The following is a 16,516-nucleotide window of genomic DNA, read 5'->3' as shown; positions in this document are numbered from 1 at the left end:
GGCTCAAACCCATGTCCCCTGCATTGGCAGGCGGACTCTTAACCACTGTGCCACCAGGGAAGCCCCCACCAAAGCTACTCTTATTAATATTATTTATGACCCCCCCCCCCCGCTGCTAAAATCCAGAAGTTCATTCCTAGCCTTTTCTGCCTTGACCTGTCAGCAGTACTTGACCGAGCTAGTTACTCCTCCTCCTTGAAATACATTATATAATTGACTTCCAGAATAACACATTCTCCTTTTTCTTCCACTTCTTCCCTGGCCATTCCTCAGTTTGTTTCCCTCTCATCTTCCCAGCCTCTAAACAGTAGAGTCTTCCCAGGGCTCAGTTTTCAGGTGTTTCCTATTTATGCTCACTTCCTTGGTTATATCACCTAGTGCCATACTTTTAAATGCCATTTAGACTCTGGAAATTACCAGCTTGTATATTTATCCTGGACTCTTCTCCTGAACCTCTGCTTTAATAGTTTGGATGATGAATAGATGTGTGAAGCTCAACATGTCCAAAACCAGACTCCTAATATCTTACTCTTCCGCCTGTCCATTTGGAAGGGTATAGCTAATTCATACAAACTCAACTCTTCCAGTTGATTTCACCAGAAAACTTTGATGTTATCCTTGATAGTCAGTCTGTGCAAATCCTGTTGGCTGTATCTTCCAGATGACTTCTGAATCTGATCACTTTTTGCCTCCACTGCTATCACTCAGAATCAAGCCAGCGTTCTTTCCATACTTTGTTGTAATAGTTTCTTAACTGATTTCCTTGCCTTTGCCCTTGGGCCCACTATAGACTGTTCTCGACACAGTAGCCGAGGAGATCTTACTTACAAAAAAATAAAAAGAGCTTATTTTTCCTCTGTTTAGAATAGAAGGCTAAATCCTTAAAATTTACCTTATTTATTACTTTATTTCCTACTATTCTGTCTAGCCCTGTTGGCTTCCTTGCTATTTCTAACTATCAGGCATGCACCCTACCCCATCCACAGGATCTTTGTGTTTATTTTTCTCTCTTTCTGGAATGTTCTTCTCACAAATGTCCCCCTGACTTAGGTCTTATGGTCTTCACTAGGGTCTTCAGGCCTTTACTCCCTAGATCTTTACTAGGACAGTCTTCTCTGTGAGGTCCCAATTGACTACTGTATTTAGAATTACAGCTCCTGCCCTACATACCCCTGCCACTCCACCCAGCAGCACTTCTTATTGCCTTTATTTTCTTCCCATGGTATTTACCATCCTTCCAGATACTGTATATTTTACCTATTTATTTTGGGCGGGCAGGTGTGTGTGTGTGTGTGTGTGTGTGTGTGTGTGTGTGTGTGTGTGTGTGTTTTAACATCTTTATTGGAGTATAATTGCTTTACAATGGTGTGTTAGTTTCTGCTTTATAACAAAGTGAATCAGCTATACATATACATATATCCCCATATTTCCTCCCTCTTGCATCTCCCTCCCACCCTCCCTATCCCACCCCTCTAGGTGGTCACAAAGCACCGAGCTGATCTCCCTGTGCTATGTGGCTGCTTTCCGCTAGCTATCTATTTTACATTTGGTAGTATTTATAAGTCCATGCCACTCTCTCACTTTGTCCCAGCTTAACCTTCCCCCTCCCTGTGTCCTCAATTGAGTCCATTCTCTACTTCTGCGTCTTTATTCCTGTCCTGCCCCTAGGTTCCTCAGAACCATGTTTTGTTTTTTTTTTGGTTTTTTTTTTTTAGATTCCATATATATGTGTTAGCATACGGTATTTGTTTTTCTCTTTCTGACTTATTTCACTCTGTATGACAGACTCCAGGTGTGTGTTTTTAAATCTCTCTCTCCTTACTAGAATGTAAATTTTACTAGAATATAAGTTCTACAAGGGTAGGAATTTATTCATTTATCTACCCTGATTTATTATGAAGCAATGAATGAGTATGAGGACTAGAATTCTGTTTTGTTTGGCCTCATAGATAAACTAGACTATCATTAATTCATGTATATTTGTCCTTTGTTTTATATATACATCCCTACCTTTACCCTATTCCTACTCAAAAGCCATTGGAATTGATAAAGTTCTGTAGATTTTGGACATGTGGAATGAATAATCATATGTATTTAATGTCTAGTCATGCAGTGGTAGTAATGACTGCTACATTTTGAAATTTACCTTCAAATACAGCTATGGCATTATATTTGATTTTTTTACTTTTACAAAGGGTATGTGTGTGTGTGTGTGTGTGTGTGTGTGTGTATAATGTCACTATATATATCCTGTGTGTGTATATATATATATACACATATATATACATGTATATATATAAAAAATTTTTAAACAGGTCATCAGAACACCTCATGGGAGAGACTTCGATGACTCTTTGGAAAGATATGATGACTATTTGAGTTCAAGGTCACGTAGCAAGCCCCAGCATTCATCCAGGACCTCACTCGTTCATTCAGCACCCTCTACAATGCCGAAGCATTCTCCAAGCCCTGTGTTAAATCGTGCTTCTCTCAGGGAAAGGTAATGCTTGGTCTCTATTTCTGTACTAAATTTTTGAGTAATCATCATTAGAAAAGAGCAGGCAGGGCTTCCCTGGTGGCGCAGTGGTTGAGAGTCCGCCTGCCGATGCAGGGGACGCGGGTTCGTGCCCTGGTCCGGGAAGATCTCACATGCCGCGGAGCGGCTGGGCCCGTGAGCCATGGCCGCTGAGCCTGCGCGTCCGGAGCCTGTGCTCCGCAATGGGAGAGGCCACAACAGTGAGAGGCCCGCGTGCCGCAAAAAAAAAAAAAAAGAAAAGAAAAGAGCAGACAGTAATTATGTATGTGATGTGATTATTCGTAACGGGATAATCTGATTTTAAGAGACTTACTTTAAATTGTTTTTGTTTAGAACATATTGCATATTATACAATGCTAGATACTCCTCCCCAGCCCAGTTCTCTCAAAGTGAGTTTATTAACTATTAGTGAGTTTATTAATTAGGGTCACTTTAACCCTAATTAAATTTTGTAGTTCCCAAGTGAAAAATAGAGTATATGATAGTTTGTTTTTAGTAGATTCATAGAGATTTAGTATTATAGTCATGGCTTATGTATAAAAATAGCATAGGTTATATTTTCCTTTTAGTGATAATGATGATACTATATATTATTGGTACATGGCGCCTATTTTCCTCAAATTACCTACCCTCAACTTGCCAAGAGAATCGTCTGTCTATCTTAACCTTATGTAAAGATTCTAGTTCTCCCTCTAAAAATGCTTTGGCAAACAAAGTTAGACACTTGTTATAATTTGAATGTGAAAGAAAGAATTCTTCTTCATCTGTTTTTGTTGTTGTTGAATCCAAATTGGAAATTCCTTGCCTCCCTCTTGGTAACATAGAAAACAAGAGTTGTCATAAATTAAAAAACAAAACCAAAAACCGAACCCTGGGTATTTAAGAAATTTTATAGAAATTTGAAAACCTAAGAGATATGCCGTCAACACATAGAAATAAAACCTATCTTTACAAATGGTATCAAAAAGCTAAAGTACCACACCAAATTCCTGCAGCGTACTTAGGGCTATCAGGCATAAATAAGGAAGTTTAAATTAGCTGTAGAGAGTCTATCAAAAGTTCATCTCAAAACTGATGATTCAAACAAGAGTATATCAGTTTGGAAACTGTATTAAAACATCTCTGTCTTGAACAGATAGATTTATCTGTTTCCTCATTAGCCCTGTAAGCATTTGAAATGGGTATATGAAGGTATGCTAGAGACCCTCATCCTGAGATAGGGAATTTTGATGAATGTTGCTTCAAGTGTATTAGAATTATGCCTATGGAGATCAAGTTCAGACAGATAGGTAGGTAGGTAGGTAGGTAGGTAGGTAGGTAGATAGATACATAGATAGATAGATACATAGCTAGATACATAGATGGATAGATACATAGATACATAGATAGATAGATACATAGATAGATACATAGATAGATACATCTGTATATTTACATAGGGAGATATATGTCTGTGTATCTATAGGCTTTAAAAGTTCAGGAGAAGCTCTTGAAGAGAGGTTTTTCTACTGAAGTCTGGTAACTTGCATCTCAGTTTTCAGGGACTTTCTTTGATTTCCATGTCTGCTCAGATGTTCAGATATTCAGTTGGTGCTACACTCTTTTTCCCTACTTTTAGAATTAAGCACTTGTGGTTTTCTTTTTTTTATTTTTTGTGGTATGCGGGCCTCTCACTGTTGTGGCCTCTCCCGTTGTGGAGCACAGGCTCCGGACACACAGGCTCAGCAGCCATGGCTCACGGGCCCAGCCGCTCCGCGGCATGTGGGATCCTCCCGGACCAGGGCACGAACCCGTGTCCCCTGCATCGGCAGGCGGACTCTCAACCACTGCGCCACCAGGGAAGCCCTTGTGGTTTTCTTGATTAGGTTCTTTGCCATATCTGTAGGTTTTCAAGAATTTTTTTTACCTGTATCTCCTTGGAGATGTTTTTATAAATATTGATTTATTTTTCTACCTTTTTGCATATTTTGCAGAACTCTCCAGTTGTCTACTACTATAGTAAAATATCAATTTTAGTCTTGTGTTATTTTATCCTTGTATATAATTGTCCCAGCTTTGAAGCCAGGTTGATAAATTCTTCACTGAGGCTATTTTCAAAAATTCTTTATTGAGGGTAGCTAAAGTCAACTGTCCCTTTTTCATATTTCAATGCAGGGGATGGTTTAGAGTAGGTAACAGCATTTACACATTTATTTTGATGTTGGATAGTAGATATAGATAAATAAGTTCTTTGCCAGAAGGATATCAGTGATTCAAATATTAAACATTACATATTTTACTTATGACTTGAGGAAATTTGAGGTACTTTTAAAATAAAAGAATATAATGGCAATTTAGTTTGAATACATCTAAATAAGTTAATAAAATTTTATTGGGGTACTTTCCAGGGTAAATAAACTTTTTTACTTTCACTAACGTAGAACACCTCTGCTTTGAGTGTATTTTCTAAAAAAGGTCTAGATCTAGTCTATAGAAGAAAGTAAAATATGTCAAACAATATGTCTTTAAGACATTACTAGGAACAAAAACATTTTGTTCTTTTTAGCACACTCAGTACCACATCTTTAAATATAAGTCATTCTCTGATCTGGCTTTCAGGTCACCGAGAAATATACTATATTTATACAATCCATTGGAATCAATAAACAATTTAAACTGATGTAAATGTAGATTTTATGTCCCAGGCAAACTTGGGAATATGACAGAACATACAGCTCTGGTTTATCTGGGTAAATCTTCATTAAAATTAAATAAGTTTTCCTCTAAGATTGCTGTAAAAAGCTGACTCCTTAATCATGTATATGAATAAACAGACTTTTGAAAACTTTACCAGTGACTCTAAGCAGATGAATTTATTTACAGTGAAAGTCCTTTTTGCTTTAAGCCTATTTAAAGAATACCTCCAATAGGGTTAGCACACCATGCAAGGGTTTCAATTTTGATTATAAGTGTTACATTTCAGAAGCAGTTTTCTCCTTAAAGTATAAATATTAATATTATGACTTATAATTTATATTAGCTTGTAGAGTTATTACTAAAATCAGACTAAGAAATAATAGAAAATCTAATTTAAAAGGAGCTGATATTCTTTTTGATCATGCTAAAGGTTTTGCTTTTTGTAAATGGAGTTAGATTGCTAGGTAATTATTTCTTATACCACAGCACAGACTAGTGGATCCTCTCATAGTATCATTGAAGAGATCCTCTTGGAGCTGGATATTTGGGTCTCTGATTTTCAAGATGTGTTACATATGTAGCAAATAGCAAGGTCTGCTGATATATTTCCATAAATGCAGCAACACTTCCTATTACAAATGCAGGAGATTAAAATTTATATATAGTTGATCATCCATTACTGATTGCATTCTTTAAAACAGATTATGTAAATCATTTATCCTGCTTAACAGTTTATACTTTGTGTAAACACGTAAAATTATAACTTTGTAAGAACAAACTGGGAGCTAGAAAGTTTTAAGCAACCTGTTAACATTTTAGTACTCATTCCTTTATAAAGGAATTATCAAGAATATGTCATGTAGATGCATTATAATCAGATGGATGTGGAAATTTTCATTATTACTTGTATAAAACAAATAAAGTAGCTTAATTATACAAGTGCCAGTTTTGAGTTTGGGAAGGGCATGAGAAAGAGGAATAGTTGCTTTCCTTCTTCTTTGACATGTTTAATTTCAAGACTGGAAAATAAGAACTAATTTTAAAGGCACTATAGGTGGAGTTATTGCTCTAATATAAAAATTTATATCTTTATTTAAAGATAAACCTCTGAAGAATTATGTATGGAAATTGTTAAAATGGTCAGATATATAGATATGCTCTCCCCAAATCATGTCAAACTTTATTATTAAGACTGTTAATGGAACATATTGTGAGGACTTAATACTACAGTTGAGAATTAGTACCTGATTTTATATCTGCCTCTCACCCTCGGTCAAAGAAAGAAAATACGTTATTTTAATCTTTTTATGTTATCACATAGAGATAAGAAAAAATAACTTTCTGTGTCTGGCATTTGGAAAGATTTACTTTTCTGTCCCTCTGGCTACAAGTCCCCTTTGTTTTTTATGCCTACAGATTCCATTCTGACTGGTGTTCACCTTCAAACTGCGATGAGATCCATGACCGGGTAAAGAATGTCTTGAAATCACATCAGGCTCATCAGAGACATTTATATGTTAGTTTCTAAATTTTTCTTTTGAAGGCTTTTTATAATTAGGCATGAAAACCACCCAAGATGCTTAAAGCTCGCAAACTTTAATCACTGGGAAGGAATAGAAAAGATACAACCTCCATTTAATGGAAGTCAGTGGTTTTGCTAAAGGCAATGTATCTAACTTCTTGCTTGACCTGAGTCATTATGCAAAATGTTTGACACAGATCATGTGAACTATAAAAAATGTTAGTGATAACTATCCCATAAAGAGTCAGTAAGTAGTGACTTTATGATAATTTTTTCACAGCCTTCAAAATATGGGAACCCTTGTTTTGTGACCCAGAATAAAGCAATTCCATTTCCTGCAAACAGATTTGATTAAATGGTAGAACGAGAGATGGGATGAGACATATGTATTTTGGAGAAGTTTCCCAGCTGATTTTTATGTTAATTAAAACTTAAAAGAGGAAAAGAAGAGGTCAGGTTTATCAGGCTTAATATTAGAGAAGATCAGTATGAGAATACTTTCTGACATAAGGCAAATAAACATATATATGAACAACAGCTGGGAAATAATTACAGTATATTATTCTTTTTGTGTTTGATTTCTTGTTTCAGTCATTAATTTAAAAACAATTGTTTATCATGAGTCATGTTGGACACCAAGCTTAGTCCTGGAGATATAACTGGATTATGTGACATTGACATCAGTTTGTACTGTTGAAAGTTTCTGTATGCATATTGATTTTAAATTAAATTTGTTTTCAAAGTGTAATATAGATAGTCCCAGTGACTGTCACTCCCAGGGTTAACATTATCCTAACTTCTAATAGCAAGATTAGTATTGTATATTTTTGATCTTTATACAAATGACATCCAACCATATCTTTTCCCTTCTTTTCTTAGTTACTTCATTTTGTTTTTTCAATTCAGACATTTTTGCGATACAGACATCTTATATAGTTCTGCACTCTTGCTGCTGCATGGTATTTCATTGTGTGAAAATACTGCCATTGCTTTATGCATTCCTCTGTTTATGGACATGTGGGTTGTTTCTGGTTTGAGCTATTTTAGGACTGCTATGAACAGCTTATTCCTTGGGTAACATTGTATACATTTTATTTGGGTATGTCCCTACCAGTGGAATTGCTCATAGAGTGTGTAAACATTAAGCTTTACTAGATACCGCCAAAGACTTTTCCAAGTGATTTTAACAGTTTACACTCCCACTACCAGCCTGTGTGAATTCAGTTTGTCCTCGCTACTACTGATAGGTTGTGTGTGTGTCTGTGTGTGTGTGTGTGTGTGTGTGTGTGTGTGTGTGTGTGTGTATTTTAATTTTGGCATTTTGATAGTGAGAAATAGTTTTATAACATAATGGTTTTAATTTGCTGTTTCTTGATGACTAGTACATTTGTTTATTGCTATTTGGATATCCTCTTTTGTGAGTACTTGTTCAAGTTATTTGCCTGTTTTTGTACTGAGTTGTCTCTTTTTTTGTTTTGTTAAAGTTCCATGTTGATTTTGATATGTCAGATATATGTTTTGCAATTTTCTTTTTCCACTCTGTGCCTTGCCTTTTCATTCTCTTAATGGTATCTTTTGATGAAAAGAAGTTCTTACATACAATGAATCAAATTTATCTTTTTTTATTAGCATTTTTACAATTTTTGTCTTGTCAACAGAAATAATAAATCCAAAATAGGAATAGAGAAGAGCTTTATTAGAGCCAGACTGAGGACTATAGCCGAGGACACTTGAATTGTGAAGGAGAAGCACTTGAATTGTGTTCTGCCAGACTATTAAGTGGAGGAGGCTTATATCAGCAAAAACCGCAGAGTTACAGTTGGGTAGATGAGTTAAGTAAGGATTGGTTAGGGTCCGAAATGGCTGTGTAGTCACAGGGGGAGACCTTGAGACCTTCAGGTTGCAGCTGGCTGCAGCTGCAGATGTTGTTTTGAGAACTGCTGGTGGTATCCTTGAGTTTGATACAGTTCAGAAAATTTCAAGGTCTTAGTGATGCAGGAACATGTCTGAAACCACATCCACAGTGACCAACTGGCTCCATTTTGGATGCCTGAACCGCAGTTTCATATCTTGTCAGAACAAAGAACAAACATCAGACATGACAGGGGTACAGTCCTTCCAAGTTTCCAAAGAGACTGATTAGCACATACACAGCGAGTCAGCATGACCACAGTGTCTGAGAAGGGAACCGCACCTTCAAGGGAGTACTAGCATTAGTGTCATAGAAAGGGCCCACCTTTATCCCTATCTTCCAAGTGGACATTCTAAACAGTCTGGTAAGTGCAAAGTGCATTTTTGTTATTTGCTGTTGTTGTTGTTTTTAGTTAAAGCAATTGTACAATGTACGTTTGACAGACCATAAGACTGCTGGCTCTAGTTAGCATAAAGTTCAAGCCAAATGATGTACAAGCTAGAATGATTCCCCATACCTCAATATGTGAAAATTTCTTCCATCAGTCTAGTTCAAGATTCTATCATATGTTTTCTTCTAAAGGCTTTTTGTTGGAATTATTTTTTTCTGTATAGTGGTAGGTAGGTGTCAAATTTCATGAAAGTTTCAAGTTTTATGGTTGTGAATATGTCTGTTTTTCTTTCTAGTTCTGTTAATTTTATTTTATGTATTTTGAAGCCAAATTGTTAGTTGGATACAGATTTCAGACTACGATACAAACCTCTTACGTAAACGTTCCCTTTTTGTTTCTAGTAATATTTCTTGTTTCACAGTATGTTTTGTCTACTAGTTGTATAGTTATAGCAGCTTTCTTTTCCCTAGTATATGCATGGTGTATATTTTTCCATCCTTTGCTTTTTATCAATATATTTAAAGTGCGTATCTTGTGAATAGCACATGAGATTTCTTTCCAATAATGAAAATCTAGAATTTTTATGTAGATTGATGCAGATTTTATTTGGATTAGTAACTTTTTAATTATCCATTTCCTTTTTATTAACTCATTATTCATTTTTTTACTATTCTGTTATTCATTTCCCTAGAGATTTCAACTTGCATATATAACGAATTATTTCTTTGTTGACCTCCCCAGTAATGTTGGGACCTAAAAACAGTTAACTCTTTTTTAACCCACCTCTTCTTTTTTTTTTTTTTTTCCGTACGCGGGCCTCTCACTGTTGTGGCCTCTCCCATTGTGGAGCACAGGCTCCAGACGCGCAGGCTCAGCGGCCATGGCTCACGGACCCAGCCGCTCCACGGCATGTGGGATCTTCCCGGACTGGGGCACGAACCCGTGTCCCCTGCATCGGCAGGTGGACTCTCAACCACTGTGCCACCAGGGAAGCCCCCACCTCTTCTTCTGAACATCTATTATCATGAATTTTGATTCTATGTATATAAAACACACAACAAATTAATTTTGTTTACATAGTAATGTTTATTCATTTTAATCACATATTTACCCTTTCTATTATTCTTCATCCTTTCCTGCAATTCCATATGCCCATTTGGATTTTTGAGTCATTTTCCTCCTGCCCAAAAAACTCCCTTTAGTACTTTCTTTCATGTTATTATCCTGGCTTTGAATTCCAGTTTTGTTTGTTTGAAAACATCATGATTTTACTTCTGTGTAGGGTGGTTTTACTAGATATAAAGTTATAAATTTCTAGGTTGGTGGTTATTTTCTTTGGCACTTTTTTTTTTTTTTTTTTTTGCCACACCGCATGGCTTATGGGATCTTAGTTTTCTGACCAGGGATTGAACCTGTGCCCTTGGCAGTGAAAGCAGTGAAAGTAGAATCCTAACCACTGCACTGCCAGAGAATTCCCTCCTTGGGCACTTTAAAGAAGCCATTCATTTGTGTCAGTTGAAAAGTCAGCTGTCATTCCTTTGCAGTAATGTGGAGTTTCCCCCCTTTGTTGCAATTAAGATTTGCTCTTCAACTTTGTGTTTAGTAATCGTACTGTGATATACCTAGATGTAATTTTCTTGGATCAATTCTACGTTAAGTTTGCAGAGCTTCTTAAAGTTTTAGGTTGATATCTTTCATCAGTTTTGGAAAACCTGTTCATTCTTTCTTTAAACATTGCTTCTGCCCCAATATCTATTTACTGTCCATCTGGAGTTTCCAGTTACACTTATGTAAGGTCTTTAGACTGTGTATCATATGAATCTTATGCTTATTTTGATGTTTTTAATTCTTTTTTTTCTCTCTCTCTCTTTCTAGTTTAGATACTTTCTTTTGAAATGTCCTCTAGTTTGCTAATCCTGTCTTCTGCTCTGTTTACATTGCTGTGAAAACTATTTGAAACTTCTTGAAAGACATAACTTTCAAGAACATCTTGAAAGACATAGACTACCGAGGCTAACTCAAAAAGAAATAGATAATTGCAATGGTTGTATATCTATTAAAGAAATTTAATTTAGAGTTAGGAATCTTCCATAAAAGAAAACGCTAAGCCCAGAGGCTTTCTCTAGTGAATTCTACCAAACCTTTAAGGAAAACATAATGCCAGTTTTACACATTCCTGAAACTAGAAGAAAGAATACTCCCCAGGTCATCTTATGGTATCAACATTTCTTCTGATGCCAAAACCAGACAATGACATTACAAGAAAAGAAAAATACAGACCAAAATCCTTCATGAACATATATGTAAAAATCCCTAACAACATATTAGCAAATTAGAACCAGAAGTATATAAAAATGAAAATACATCCTAATCATGTGGGCTTATTCCAGAAATGCAATGTAAATTCCTCCTATTAACATAGGAGGAATAGGATTAACATAGGATTAGATACATATTTGTTCTCAGTGTCATTTCAATAGGCAGAAAAAGTATCCAACAAAATTCAACTCTATTCATGATAAACACTCTTAGTAAAGTTGAGGTAGAAGGATACTTCGTTAACCTAATAAAGACCATCTTTGAAAAACCTACAGCTAACATTATACTTAATGGTGAAAGACTGAATACTTTCCCCCTAAGCTCAGAAACAAGGCAAGCATGCCCTCTCTCACCATTCCTTTAACATCATACTGGGAGTCTTAGATAATGCAGACAGGCAAGAAAAATAAATAAAAGGCATAAAGGTTAGAAGGGAAGAAACAAAACTGTATTTGCAAAGGATATGGTTATCTATGTAGAAAATTCCAAACAACCTAAAAGCTCCTAATAAGTGAGTTTAGCAATGCCACAAAATACAAAGAAAGTAATATTTCCTATATACCAGCAATGAACAATTGGAATTTTAATTTAGAAAACCCATACAGTTTACAATAGCACCAGAAATTGAAATACTTAGGTATAATTCTAACAGGATTATACCTAATGCAGGATCTGCATTCTGAGAACTGCAAAACACCATTGAAAGAAATCAAAGAAGATAGAACTAATCAGAGATATACCATATTCATGGATTGGAGGACTCCAAATTAAGATGTCAATTTTCCCCAGTTTGAACTCTAGATTCAATGAAATGATAAAACTCCGTCAAGCTTTTAAATAGATATTGACAAGCTGATTCTAGGATGTATAGAAAAGCACAGGAACTTGAAAAACCAAAACAGTTCTGAAAAGAACAAAGTTGGAGGACCCACTACCTAATTTTAAGACTTACTGTAAAGCATAGCAATGAAGACTGTAGTATTGACTAAATTATAGACACAGATATCAAGGAATAGGAGAGATACTCTGGAAATAGACCCACACAAATATTGATTTTTGACACAAGTACAAAGTCAATTAAATGGAGTCTTTGCATTTGTTGTCTTTTTAACACATGGTTATCGATAAACGAAAACAAAAACAAACTCCTTGACACATAATTCAAAATATATCCTAGGGGCTTCCCTTGTGTCGCAGTGGTTGAGAGTCCGCCTGCCAATGCAGGGGACACGGGTTCATGCCCGGTCTGGGAAGATCCCACATGCCGCAGAGCGGCTGGACCCATGAGCCATGGCCGCTGAACCTGCGCGTCCAGAGCCTGTGCTCTGCAACGGGAGAGGCCACAACAGTGAGAGGCCCGCATACAACAACAACAACAACAAATATATATATATATATATATATATATATATATATATATATCCTAGACCTAAAACACAGTAGAAAATCCACTTAATTTATATTTAGCAATGACTTTAGATATGACACCAAACACATGATCCATAAAGGAAAAGCAAAATTATTGATAAATTAAACTTCATTGAAATTAAAAACTTTTGCTCTGTGAAAGACACTGTTAAGAGAATAGAAAGACGAGCCCTTGTCTGAATGAAAATATTTGCAAATCACATATATAATTAAGGACTTATATCCATAATTAAAATGTATAAAAACAACTCTTCAGACTCAACAATAAGAAAATAAATAACCCAATTAAAAATGGGCACATGAAGCTTTGCGCAGGGGCAGTATCGTAGCCAATGAGGTTTATCCGAGGTGCGGTTATTGCTAATTGAAAAATGGGCACATGATCTGAACACACATTTTTATCCAATTAATATATGAAAAGATGCTCAATAGTCTTTACAGAAATGCAAATTAAAACTGCCTGAGATGCACTACACACATATTAGAATTTGTTAAACAGAAACATCCCCCGACCCCAGTGCCGCAAAGAAACCCTGCAAAACTTGCAGTAGCAAATGCTGTCAAGGATATGGAGCAACAGGAATTCTCATTCGATGCTGGTGGGAATGCTCAGAGGTACAGCCACTTTTGAGGACAGTTTGAAGGTAGTTATGTATAAGTTTAAACATACACTTATATGACCCAGCAATCCTTTTCTTAGCTGTTTACCCAAGTGAATTGAAAGCATATCTTGACACAGAAACCTGTACATGAATGTTTATAGAAACTTTATTCATCATTACCAAAAACTAGAAGCAAACAAGATGCACTTTAATTGTGAATGGTGAACAGACTGGTATAGCCATTCAATCGAATATAATTCAGCAATAAAAAAGAATGAGCTATTAATGTATGCTACAACATGATGCATCTTAAATTTAGTTTGCTAAATGAAAGAAGCCAGAACCCCAAAGCTACACATTGTATGATTTTATTTATATGACATTGTTAAAATAGCAAAAGTTAGGAGATGCACAAGCTGTCGACTACAGAGAAACCAGCCTCACAGGGGAATTTTTAGGGTACAGGAACTGCCTGATATACTGGTGTGACTGATACATAATTTTATGCATTTGTCAAAACTCCTAGAAAAATGTACATTAGAAAGAGTTAAATTTATTGTATTAAAAATTAAAAGTGTGATGTTGGGTCTTCTGAAGAATTAATGTAGATTATATTAAACTAGCAGTATTAAAAATACAAGACTTATCTTTAAATTAGCTTATCTAAATTACTTTGGAATATGGTATTTTGGCTGGATACTGTAACACTAAAGCCAAAAAGAACTACATGATCACTATATTCTTGTTTAGGGATCACCAAACTTTTTCTGGAAGGAGCCAGATAGTAAATATTTTGTGAGTCTGTGTGCCATAGAGTCCCTGTCACAACTACTCAGCTCTGTTGATATGGCATGAAAGCAGTCATAGACAACACATAAACAAATGAGCATGACTGTGTTTCAATAAAACTTTATCCATGTGAATTTCATGTAATTTTCATGAAATATTCTGTTTTATCCCCCCAGTCATTTAAAAATGTAAAAATTACTCTCAGCTATCAGCCATACCAAAACAGGCAAAGGGCCAGAATTGCCCTGGGAGATGTTTGCCAACCCCTGCTCTAGTAGATAAATGTGTTTCGTACAGGGATATGGACTAACAATTCTGAAATTACATCTATATGAGAGTTGGATAAATAAGTAAATAAATTGTGGATAAAACAACCAGGTTTCTTACTGTCAGAAAAAAGAAGTTATAAAGAAACAAGATGGGAAAAAGCTAGAATGAACCCTGGGAAGTTGGATTAGAGTCTGAGATGACAGTTTTAATTCATGTTTATTTTAATATATACAGATAGATTAATTCAGAGATATAGATATATGAATATACATGGGTTAGTATACACACATATTTCCTGTCTTTGCCCTCTGAAAGGGCCTAGAAGGAGTGACAACCCAATAGCAACATGGATACCCAGCTCCCAGATCTAATACCTATCATGTATTTCTAAATACCTATTTTCTGTGAAAGTTACCAGGGCTTTTTTCTTAGAGCAATAGCTAATTCTCGGGGTGGAGCAGGGAAAACAGAAGATTAGCATAGAACATCTTGTAGTGTGGAAAGTGAGGAATTGTTCAAGAAAGGTGAGGGGAATAGGGGCATATCAAAATAGAGACATAGATGTAGAGAACAAACCTATGGACAGCAAGAGGAGAAAGCGGGGGGGTGGGTGGTGGCAGTGTGATGAATTGGGAGATTGGGATTGGCATCTATACACTAATGTATAAAATAGAAAATAAGAACCTGCTGTATAAAAAATAAATAAAAACTCAAAAAAAAGAAAGGACACAGGAGCAACCTGAATGAGCCCCAGTGGCCATTTCTGGAATAATTTGAGCAACGAAATAAATAGCATTAGTATCAATTATAATCCAAACAATAAAATAAATATCCATGAGTCCACACTGATGTAAGTGAAACAATGAATGACTAACGGTGAGAATGGACCAATCTTCCTTACAGAAGAATCCTAAATAATAATTGTTGATATTGCCAACTCCAGGAGATAGAGCTTAATTCTTCTCTTCTTGAGTGTGGGCTGGACTTGGTTTATGTCTAAGAATAGAGCATGGAAAAAAGAAATAGTAATTTAGGTGGAGAAATCTGGCAAATGACACCACCTTATTATCAAAGTGATTAAGATTAACATCACTAGTGATAACTCATGTTGATAGCATGTATCCTTTGATATCAGGGGATGTGAAGGGCACGTCTGTGTCATATGGTTCCCCCAAACCCATAACCTTAGTCTAAACATGAGAGTACATCAGACAAAACCAAATTGAGGGCTTCCCTGGTGGCGCAGTGGTTGAGAATCTGCCTGCCAATGCAGGGGACACAGGTTCGAGCCCTGGTCTGGGAAGATCCCACATGCCGCGGAGCAACTAGGCCCGTGAGCCACAACTACTGAGCCTGCACGTCTGGAGCCTGTGCTCCGCAACAAGGGAGGCCGCGATAGTAAGAGGCCCGCGCACCACGATGAAGTGTGGCCCCCGCTTGCCACAACTGGAGAAAGCCCTCGCACAGAAATGAAGACCCAACACAGCCATAAATAAATAAATAATTTTTAAAAAATTGAGAAATTTTTTACAAAATACCTGACCAATATGTCAAGATCATGAGAAACAGGGAGAACAGAAACTTGTCACAGATTGGAGGAGACTAAGGAGAAATGATGACTAAATGCAACATGGTATCCTGTATTGGATCCTGGAACAGAAAAAGTACATTATTGGAAAAACTGGTGAAATCCAAATAAAGTCTGCAGTTTAGGTAATAGTATTGTACCAATGTTAATTTCTTGGTTTTTGCAAAATTTACTGTGGTTATATGAGATGTTAACATTAAGAGAAGCTGGGTGAAGGGTGAAGTTCCTGTGTACAGGAACTCTTTACCTTTGCAGCCTTTCTCTAAATCCTAAATATTAAAAAAAAAAAAAAAAAAACCAAAAAACAAAACTGTCAGGTTCTTAATTTTCAGCCCTTTGGGCTTTTACCTGAGAGTTGGTGTGGTTCTAGGCCCCTTCCTTCTCATAGGTACTATTTATGACTCTCATCTTCTCAGGCAAGACAGCTGAAAATCGCTTCTGCTTTTCAGAGGCTTTTGCTGAGCTTTTTTTGTCCCTTCACCC

At 36.2% G+C, this 16,516-nt stretch overlaps 1 protein-coding gene across 3 annotated transcripts in view; it reads left to right on the top strand.

Moving 5' to 3' along the window:
- The window catches only part of SPATA6 (spermatogenesis associated 6), a 158,766-nt gene that overhangs the window by 93,443 nt on the left and 48,807 nt on the right, over positions 1-16,516 (top strand). For 2 of the 3 annotated variants that reach the window (XM_079901665.1, XM_079901667.1), the window contains 2 exons: positions 2,316-2,500; positions 6,629-6,728. In XM_079901665.1, the coding sequence (XP_079757791.1) occupies positions 2,316-2,500; positions 6,629-6,728 (285 nt within the window). The remainder of the gene's footprint in view (positions 1-2,315; positions 2,501-6,628; positions 6,729-16,516) is intronic. The other variant, XM_079901666.1, reaches the window with a different exon arrangement.

Source organism: Stenella coeruleoalba (assembly GCF_951394435.1).
Source record: "Stenella coeruleoalba genome assembly, chromosome: 1".
Taxonomy (NCBI): domain Eukaryota; kingdom Metazoa; phylum Chordata; class Mammalia; order Artiodactyla; family Delphinidae; genus Stenella; species Stenella coeruleoalba.
The sequence above is the reverse complement of the archived record's forward strand: the minus strand, read 5'-3'. Positions and strand labels throughout refer to the sequence as shown.